Source organism: Zerene cesonia, chromosome 16 (genome assembly GCF_012273895.1).
Source record: "Zerene cesonia ecotype Mississippi chromosome 16, Zerene_cesonia_1.1, whole genome shotgun sequence".
Lineage (NCBI taxonomy): Eukaryota > Metazoa > Arthropoda > Insecta > Lepidoptera > Pieridae > Zerene > Zerene cesonia.
Window position 1 is genome coordinate 6,892,414 of NC_052117.1, and position 11,402 is coordinate 6,903,815.

The window sequence follows — 11,402 nt, forward strand, 5'->3', positions numbered from 1 at the left end:
AATTATTTTATAGTTTTTAGTTTGATGTGCTTGAAAAGCGTGTTTTTTAGTTTTTTAAAACTATTTTTATTTATTTATAAATGCATGAGAATTATTTAGTTAATTTGTAGAGTAAAATTTTATTTTAATTTAATTACAATATTTGCTACAGCTGATTAATGTTTTCCTTAACTTTTTATTTGAGTTTTCTTTATTAAAAATAATTGTAAGCACTGTATTTTGAATAAAGTAACAAGTATTTAATTGTTTTTCGCAACCATAACATGTTTAGTATAAACAATCTACAAATTATCATAAGCAAGGCCGTTTACATCTTAAATAAACGACGGCCCTTTGAATTTTTACGTAAATTTTGTTTATCATCTTCATTAGAGTAGTTTATCATTGAGTATAATGTTACTGCGTCGTGCGTCATAGCATATAGCGTCGTTTATTCTTTTTGTGATTTGTAGTGCCATTTCTGATCATAGCACCCGTAAAATATTGATATATTATAATAACTTAACCTCTTTATAAAAATATCAGTTTTGACTGCACACACACCTATCCGAATTAATCGTGAATTCGTAATTAATAAGAATTAATAAGGAGTTATTGCATGTTATTTATTGAGTCGAAATCTTTTTCCCATACATTTCAGCAATACTATCCACCTTTTCATTCGTATATTCAAGCATTATTATCCTAAACAATACGATATATTGCGCAATGAGCGTAAGTAATACACGTCAAGAAAGTAAACGAAAATACTGTGTCGTAATTTTTCTTATATTTTTACACAGATAAGCAACCGCAATCTCTCAGATATTTAGTAAGAATGAGATATTAGTGTAAAGATATATCTTGGCGTCTTTAAGGAGGTCCTATATAAATTTTAATTTCTATCGTAATTTTATATCCTGTCTACTTTGACTCTGGGAGTCAGGCACGAATTTGGCCAGTTCAAGCCGGAAAACACCACACCCCACACAGATGATCGACGTGAAATAGTAGCTACTGTGTTTCCTGTATCCTTTTTCTTACCCACCCAATCCTTTCATTTTTCCCCTTAATAATCTTTTATCATACATCTCTTGAAGTCAATCCATTTGCGACGTAAGGTCTGTGTATTGTTTATTTATTATTTTATTGTTTAAGTCCTTAATTAAATGCAATATGTAATATTTTAGATTTGTAATTGAACGCCTCCTCCTAGTTTTCAACGAATATAGTTTTTTAATGTTGAATAAACTTAAATCATAATCACATTGGGTGTATCCCCATAATCTCATTCTATCTGGCAGTTATAAATTACTCCATCACAATATATACATTTAGGCTCTCTGATAAATGCATATTATTTATATAAAACATCATTTGTACTTCAGTTTTAGCTCGCTTCTATTTTTGTTTTGACTTCCTGGTCACTGTTTATAAAAGTTACGTCATTTTTCCTCCATCGATGGCTTGATGTAGGTATCGGAGGAGTGAATGACGTATTATAAATCTGCTTGTTACTAACCTAGCGCAATCTAAAATGTTTTACACGTATCTACAGTAGAATTTTTTACTACTGTATCTCACTAATTATTAACTTATTTTGTTTATGTGTTCTGATAGAGTCCAGTTCAGATTTTCTTTCGGTTATTATTAAACCTCTTTGCTGTAGGTTTCGTGTATCATGTATCCTCTTATTCGTATCGTTCGTTTAAACAACTACAAAAATACATCGTATTTTCTTCTTATCACTCTAAAAACCTGCACATAAAATCAAATTATTTGTCTAATTAATAATACTAATAAACGGAATATTAGTTGTTAAATATCATCAAAACAATCACTTCGCTAGCCTAGGCGTGAAAGCGTAAAGATAAAATACAATACTTCCGCATTTTTAATATCAATCTGAGACGCTAAATAAAATTTCGACTACGTGAGAATAACAAAGATCTAAAAATAGTTCGATATCAAAGTATCTAATACTAAAAGAATGTAAAAAAGTGTTTTATGCAATTAAAGAGGGAAATATGTATCCTTACTGAATAAATAATTTCTATGATGTGCGTGTCATTTATGCAACGATAGCGTATCTGAGTTTTTATCAAGTTCTTAGATAAACGTGTAGCAATGCCGAAGCCGAAAGTCAGTTAGGACTGAATGCTGACGTCACTGGAGTGACCTTTAGTATTTAAATGGAACCTGTATTGAGCTACAGTAACGGGAGTATCGATAGAGCGAAATTATTGTTAGAAATAGGAGATGCCTGGGAAATGCGGGTTATTGGAAGTTTAATATATTGTAGGCCAACTTTTCAATGTTATTGAATCGCTCGTTCTATTTTTTGTGTGTTTGTTTGTCTTTTAGGCCGTAATAGCGTGATTTCCTGATAAGATTTTGGTTTCTGGAGTGGCTAGGGAGTGATAATATTGGCTACTTTTTTATACTTTTTTACTTTTTTTATATTGCGATGTACGGCGGTAATATCATTTAATTTCATTGGTTTTTCATTATGTCTTGTATTCGTTATCCATCATTGGATTTTTTTCTATACTCGTATAAGTTTATACGACACGTTCAATTTCTAATCTCACTTCCTATGATGAAAAATAAAAAAATATGAAGTAATAACAAGCCTATATAATACTATACTAATTGAACTAATCACGTATAACATGTTAAAGTAATTCATACAATCGCGTAGAATCGATAAGCCACTTAGCAATAAGTATTTACTACTGTAAAATTTATTATCTATGTACGTTATGTAATCGCATAAAACACACACGCATCTTTTTATATCTTTCGTATTCTTATCACATAGTTGTAACAGATTCAGTGCCAACTCGACAAATTTCGTCAATCAGTCAGTCAGTGGGTCAGTGTGCCGAATGTTTGAGAATTCACTAAAATTATTCAAAATAAACTAGCTATTGACTCCACGCGTGTGTATTCTATTTATTTAGTATTATTTTCAAGGCCGATACGAACGTACACCGATAGCACAAAGCGTTCGATATATCTTTTTAATTTGATTAATGCTTCTTTTGACCTAAATGCTGCTAATCTTTTCTGCTTCATTTATCAATGATAGTTATTTTTCAATTGTAAAAGGAAAGGTATAATTTGTTTATACTAAAAGGAAAAGTGTTTATTCTTAAACCTAATTTTAGACCAATTGCATTATCTTTGAACAATGGTTCGATTGATGATGAATTTATTAAACACGTGTCCAAGCAAATTAATATATCTTAACGTCAGGAGAGTTATTAAATCTAGTATTTATTCTACAGTGAGTAGCAATAAAAATGAAGTGAAAGATTGTTTGTGAAGTCACCCACACACTGAAATCATAACAAAGTCGACGTAATGTATGAATCAATGCAATGTGCAATTAAATGAATGCAACATACTACGTCGATTCGTTAATTGCGATCGTGTCTAAGTATTCGAATCTATCTTAAAATGTTGCGCAATCTAGCACCAGTGTTTCCAGTCTTGATATGCAACCTAAATGAATATCAATTCGATGCTTACCATGTTTAAATATTTAACAAATATAACGTATTCTGATGAAATCGTCATCAAAGAGTTCTAAAGTTTTGGATTTAGAACGAATGTATGTGCATATACGTATTGAATTTATGATCTAGGTACGTGGATATTTTAATAATTTTTCATTAATAGTAAGGTACTATACCGAGGTTTGGATCGCGTTATATCCGAATGGAAAGAAACCTGGCACTCTCCGGTACTTGGGCAGCTTAATAGCTTTGCAATAATTACGCCAATCAGTTGGTCCGTTGCAGCTTGAAGGAAGGACAAAGCAACAAACTAAAAATTACATTCTCTCACTAAGTATATATTAGTACCTACTCTTCGATATTTTCAGTTCTTATTGTACTCAAATAATACACATAACACCTGACTAAACAGAAGAAAAAGTACAGCCTCTTCACTTTTAAATTAATTTTTTAAGATATCCAACAGTAAAAACGTTAAAGATTGATTTAGATTGATTAGATTGCGTGCCATTTCGCTTGCATATTTATAATAATTATTAATAAGTTAACAATTTCCTTTTATTTTTTTCTTAAACTTTCAATTGTATTCACAAAATATGGATAATAATTGATTTATGTATAAATTAATATCCGACTTGAAGAAGGTTGATTGCAACAGAAACATTTGTAAAACCCCTTGAAGTAGGCGATTGAGCCAATAATCGTGCTGTGAATTCTCATAAACAAATAATAATAAATAATAGTTTAAAAAAACTATAAGACACGCTTTAACAAAAATAATATTTTGCAAATTGAAAAATGGAATAATTTTATCAAATTAGTGTATTGTCATCGGTCCTCAATAAATCTACAAAGTTTGAACGAAATCTGGCCGTTTAAAGTGGGTCAAAATCGCGCCCAAAGAAGTCGGTTACAAACAAACATACAGGTGAAGCTAATAAAAAGCATGTAAAAATGCTATCAAACCGCTATCTTTAGATAAATAAAGGGTGAGAAACATTGTTTGTAATCATGGAACAAATAACAACAACACTTTTATTGTTTTTGTTTATTTAGAATCGATTGGTTATAAGTACCTAATGTGTAGATAATTATAGACCTGTTATGGAGAGCTGGTGAATATGTAAAGTAGCCTAATTCTTTATCAAACTTATCCATTCTATAATCTATCTTAGTACTAAATTTCACACGGATCTGATCGTTGGTTGATCAGTTGGTTGTGCGTATAGAGTAACAAACATACGTCTTACATTCCAACATTCTATTCTATCTATTCTTTAGACTCGCGCTTATTACATTATAATAAAGTTTTTTTTATTACTGTTTAAAAAAATATGTGTTTTGTAGTCTAAATGCATACAGGAAGATATTTGTAATTTGGACGTATGGCTTATTCTTACAATCTTCGCATTAGTCCGAGTGACATTGGAAACCATGCAACACAAATTGTCACGGCAGTGGTTTCTTTGGATTATTTTCATAATGAAATAATGTTTTAAAACAATAGGTACACATTTGTTACGGTTTACTAATGCTGCTTCGTAATTATCTGTCAACGACAACTCTAACTAATTACATCAAACCAAGTTTTTGTTTATAACAAGATTTGGGGCCGGTTTAACCACTTGCTTTTAATATCCCCGGTAGTGTACTGGACACTTTTTGAAGTTTATTTTCATATACTATCTGTCATTTTAATTATACTCCACAGAAGTTGTAAAATGTACCCATTGTCGCATCAATTTAAATATCAAACATAATAAGCAAAAAAAAAAGAAGAAAAGCTTAAACTATCTTATAAATTAACGTAAGATTGTTTAAAGGGAAACCACCCAAAACCGAAACACAGTTCTCAACTAGTTCGGTAGTCAGTGGATCTTCTCAGAATTGTGCTTGATGATTTTATAATAAAAAATATGTGTTAATAAATATGTTTTTCATTTTTATTTACAACTACCAATCGTACCACCAGATGGCACCAATGCGCGGCGAGCGAGGCGGCTCCCCGGCCCGCGGCGCACGCGCCTCTCTACCTCTACCGCGGCGCCTGATCCGCCAGATCGCGAGGCACGTGGCCTCCAGCGGCCGGTCGCTCCGCAGGCTCGAGGTCTCTGGCCGCGTCATAGACAACTTCGATGATATAGATGACGGATCGGATGAATCGGATATGGAAACGCCGCAACCTGCGTAAGTATTTGTATACTGGGCATAGTCAAAAATTGAGATTGGTTCTTTGTGTGTTCTTGCTAATGTAACGGATAGCGCGTCTGCTATTCTGCTACGTGTTGTATTGAGGTAATGGGATCCAACCCATTCATTCGTTCAGTTTCTGTCAGAAATCTGGTCAGCTTCTCAGCGGTTAGGAAAATGTTTAGAAAATACCTTTTGATTTATCCATCCTATTTTGTCATTCTTGTATTGACAACTTACTTGCTTTCGAGTTTTGCCTCTTCTTTTTTGCCTAATTTCCAATAAGTACATTTTAATGTTTTGAACTTTTTAATATAAAATGGTAATACATATTAGTATATAGACTTCATGGATAACACAGCTTTATTAGGATAAGATAAGAAACGACTTATCATAATTAAGGTAGTGTGAAGACAAAAATTCAATTACACGTACTCACCATTATAATTATATATGAAGTTGTAGGTTACTCGCAAATCCTGACTTATATTATTATATGCGTAGGTGTTTATTTGATTTTAGTTGGAGATGGTTTGTCGGGGTATAGAGTGACACAGACTACTTTTTTATCACATTTCATTCCCATGGGAATGAGAGACGTTTCATGGTTTCAGGTTTCACATGATTTGAAACGATTTCCTTTGACTATGCGGGTAAGACGCCACTAGTCTTAAATGAAAAATAAATAGAATATAAAAGCAGACAGTATCATCTTTTTCAAGTAGACGTATTCAATGAAAAATCATAGTCATTTAGTCAACAAATTCTTTGATTTTGATGGAGGTTATATGACTGAATATAACTTCACTCCACTTGTAAGATTGGACGTTTAACATTTAAATATCACGCAGTACGATTGGCAAGAGTATATGTAGCGAATATAAAATTTTCCTGCTTGTTTGATAAATTTGCGTATAAATTCGCTCGCGTTTAACCGCAGACGTGTTTAGTAGACGGTGTTGCATAACGTTATAGACCGGATCTTATTACGCGACTTTCTTCTACGTACAGCGTATATATTGTGAATTCTCACCCAATATTGTACAAAAATATGTAAAGAATCGTTATATACGTATTTATGCGGGAAAAGTCGCGTTAGTTACACTATTAATGAAGCGAAAAAACGGCAGAAGCTGTTTTTGGGATACATAAAATATTTGATTTCATGGATTTATTTATACATCCCGAATAGCTGAATGGATAAGTAGATAAAATACGAAAAAAAAAACAATTCATGAAGCACCCGTATGAAGTTCGCCGGGTTAATTAGGTTTCTTTGATATTGGTAATTTATTATTATAATTATTATAATAATAAATTACCAATATCAAGAATAATAAATAATATATTGTACTAGTTTTTCAACTGACGTAACCAAAACGAAGGAGGTTGTCAATTCAATTTTTTTTTTGGGTTTGATGATCGATAACTTCGCGGGTTATCAAGTGATTGACGTGATTCTTTTGTGTTTGATTGGAAATTTTTATCATATGGTCCAATTTTTGAATTTGCAGTAAAATCAGGAAAGTTAGTGACCTTTTGTGTAGAAAAAGATAGCTCAATATCGATGTTTCTATCTATGCTATTATTATATTTTTATTGTCGTGGACTACATGGACTGTATTTTATGCAATTATTATATTTTAGACAAAATTCTTCACCATAATTATTCTGATTTTTATTCGATATTCTGAAATAAATATTATGTTAAAGCGACCATTAAATTGGTATACTTAATGCATCTTAAATTAAGGAATAGCATTCACTTTTAATGTGAAAGGTGAATGAAAGTTGACTTATTGATTGCTACGAGTTATATAAGAATCAAAAGTGTGGTTGCAAGACGTAAGAAGCCTTCACTGTTTGTGAACCTCTATGAATTTTTATTACAAAATGATCAGAATTTTCCAGTGCAGTAGTTAAACAAGAATGTTAATAACTTTCTAACACTTCCGATGAATCTTTTAACGAACTACTTAAAGTTGAACGACAAATTTTAGAAGTTTAATACGTAATGTGTACTATATAGATACCTGATCTATTCCACAAGTTATATTGCTGACTGCAATGAACACAATACACGTGTCTACATACATGCGTAATTATGATAGAAGTAATTCCACATTTTTTAGATAATCAATCCACGTTTTAATCACAATGATTCATTACAAATTTTGTACTCATATTTTTTTTTGCTTCTTTTCTCCTAATTGATTTATGTATCCATATGAAAACTAGCTTTTAGAGCATAGCTTCGCTCGCTTGCACTTCATATAATATTAAAATATTCCAATCTTTCACATTCCACTTTTATATTAACGACTTTTAGTAGTCCATAACCTCCCAAGTCTTATCATTTTCTACAATTCAAATCGATTTGTATTACCGTGAAAATAGAATATACTCATACACATACAACTTGTATATAGATAATATTAGAGGCTATACTTTGAATAAGATCTCAACCGAGAACTGATCAATGAAACAAAGATCTGAACCGTAATGTATTCAGAAATTAAATTTCGTAACATTCCTTTGCCTTATTCGAAAAAGCACGTGATAACACAGCCCGATTCAACAGCCTTTAACAATACCCCAAATTCCAGTCAAATGAACGAATGATTATACGAAGACGGATATATATAAAAATCATGCATAATGACTTTTTTGTTTGAATCAAAATATTAATTTGTCATCTACTATTCAGGATTAAGTAAGGTCCTTTATACGTATAAGTATGTATAGCTTTTATGTAGTGTTTTGAGATTAACAAAACAATATATATAACCTTGTTATGAAGATAATCAAAGGATATCTATATTTTTTTTAATTTCCCTCAGTCAACACAGATTGAGGGAAATTGGCCCGTAACTCCGAAGCACGCGTTCGCATGTTACCAATTTATCTGTATAATCCAATATGTAATATTAAAACTATACTAGCTAGCTACCCCCCCAGGAATTGCACGGATTCTTTAAACTATATGTTTTTTAGAATGTAACACCTTCTTGAGTCAATCTATTTATTTAACAAAACACCCCCTTTAAAATCCGTTGCGTGAACAAAATTATTCAGTTAAAGATTTGATAAATGCGATTATCCTTTCCACACAGACTCGTATTTTAATACTTATCGTAGCCAAAATAGATAATAAATATTATCATAGATAGCTGAATGTCCAGTCATTGTATAAATATTGTTGAATTTGCAATGCCAACTTGTCTATAATACATGTCTATTTTTCATTTATATACGTGTATTGTTGTATTCTATATGTCGCCATGAGATCGTAAAAACGTAAAAACTATCTAAAATTGTACCAAGGATTGTTTGCAATTTAATGCAGAATTTTTCGTTTTACAATAATGCGAATATGTCGCAGTCATTATGTCGAAAGTTTACGTTTCCCAAAATTTCGGCCAGGTGCAGTTTGCCGCTTTGCGGAAGCGCCTATTTTTGTGTAGTTTTTAAATAAACCGAACCTAAACTAATATATCACACGACATATCGAATTCACATTTCACAATGTACCGATTTCACATCGGTAGTTTATAAGTTATCGAAAAATAGTGGGTTGAAAGTTAAGAAGTTTTGATGTAATACCATACCGTTGGTGAAAAATAAATACCTTAGGTAAACGCATTGTCGAAACACAAACACCTTATGGTTGTAATTATTTATTCTCTTTCTTAAGCGACAATGAAATGATATCACAAACCCAAAAAATTTAAAATATTACCATGGTTTTTCGAAAATTCTAGAAAAACGTAGAACAACGTCTATTATACAGGGTACCACATGAATAAACATTTGTACTAGTCTCGCCACTAGCGTGTACAGAAATTACCAGTTCTAAGGCATGCAAGAAGATTATTGTTTTATCAGTGACTCAAGCTGAAACTCGATCAATCAATGTACTACGGCATCAGCTGATAACGCAGATTATTAGTTTTTAGGTTACTGGGTGAGAAATCGTGGTTAACAAATTAAGCGCCATGTTTGAAATAATATATACTCGTATGACGCTGGAATTATTTGTTTATTTTATTACTTATAAGTTGTTTGTTAATGCACAATTCTCTATCTTGTTTAACATCTGTGTGAAGTAATATAATGATCTCAGAAAATAACAATTTATAATCGAGTCCTTCTAACTCGACGTATAATCCCATCCATATTTGCGTGAGAGAGCTTAAACCATGTATATTTCATAACTGACGAACTATCGCATCCGTATGGAAATGTATGGATCGATCAGAATGTCACGTAATGATTTGAAACCTTATTCACATGGTTAAAAAAATTTAAAATCACAAGTTGAATATCTACCTATTGCTATACAAATGTGAATACAAAGCTTGAAATACAACTTTTAGTGTTATATAATTTGTCTTTATTTTACGTAGTATTTTCACTGATATATTGTTAAATGTATATTTATTTAACAGACGAGTGGCATGCGCTGGAAACGCCGGCAACCTCCCACCCGCTGACCATGACGACGATCTTACAAGCCTCAGCTGGTTACAGGACAGAAATCTATTAAGAGGTAATTGTTTATTTCTATGTTTGCGTATTTTTGGTCCAGTTATACATGGCGAATAATTTTATAGCTATTAAGTTTGGTGTAAAACAAAATTTTCAATATTAAAAGCGGCTACAAAAGGGAGGAAAATCTTGGACATATTGAAAATTGTTTAAATAAGGGTTACATTTAAAAATCCACGTTTCTTTTTCTTCACCCTTCCTACTCCATTCCTTCTTTATATATTCGTTTCCTTATCCCTATCCCCTGAAAAGTGGGCAGCATGTTCATGGGCGGTGGTGATCGGTTATCATTAGGCGACACACCAGCTCAGCTGCCCGCTATGACTTAAAAAATTGTACTTCATACCTACCTTTTTTTGATCTTTTCAATAATTCAAATTTCTTTTAATATGCTTTAAACGAAGTTGTCTTGTTAATGGAGGAATTTTAAACGACCATTTATCGCCAATTCATACAAAGCCGATAACGGTACCATTAGAATTAAATATATGCGACGTGGTTATGTCTGTATAAAAATCACATTGACCGCGATTATCATTCAACCTCAGAAGCTAATGATTCCATATCTCATACAATATGTAAGGAAACCTTGGATATACGACCACTTTATCTCATGAGATATATCATATCAGATATTTTCATTTCAGGTATCAATCTAACTACAAAAAGTGACATGGAAGACACAAAGATAATAAGGAACGAAGTTATAATCAAGGTAAATAAGATTGAGTTCAATTGATCACTTTAATTAGATTTATGAGAGTAGCAGGTGGAGATTGCGTTGCGATAATGGGTTAGGGTAATTTTATTAGCCTATATTAAATAAAATGTCCAGTTTTATCGTATCTAAATTTATCTGTTTGTTTTACTTATAGGATTCGAATCAATAATAATAGGGCTTAAATTTAGTGCCTTTTTGGCTATACGAAATGTATACAAGTATGATAATAACAAAAATAAATGCATATTTTATAGTAATGAGTATCGAGCTCTTTCTCTCTCTCTCGCTATCAAAAAATACTAACTAAATTCTTTAAACCATAGTGTAACAATATTTTAATGATTTATTTAGCTATATTTAGTTTATCTCTTTAATATAAACCTATAAATGTCCCAAAGTTCCATATAAATCTCTATCAATGATTATCAGTGCCTCTAATTACT

The 11,402-nt window shown here is 31.7% G+C and overlaps 1 protein-coding gene across 1 annotated transcript in view; it reads left to right on the plus strand.

Moving 5' to 3' along the window:
• The window catches only part of LOC119833069 (forkhead box protein N3-like), a 16,474-nt gene that overhangs the window by 2,367 nt on the left and 2,705 nt on the right, over positions 1–11,402 (plus strand). The window contains exons 2-4 of the mRNA XM_038356942.1: positions 5,473–5,687; positions 10,139–10,239; positions 10,886–10,953. Of these exons, the coding sequence (XP_038212870.1) occupies positions 5,473–5,687; positions 10,139–10,239; positions 10,886–10,953 (384 nt within the window). The remainder of the gene's footprint in view (positions 1–5,472; positions 5,688–10,138; positions 10,240–10,885; positions 10,954–11,402) is intronic.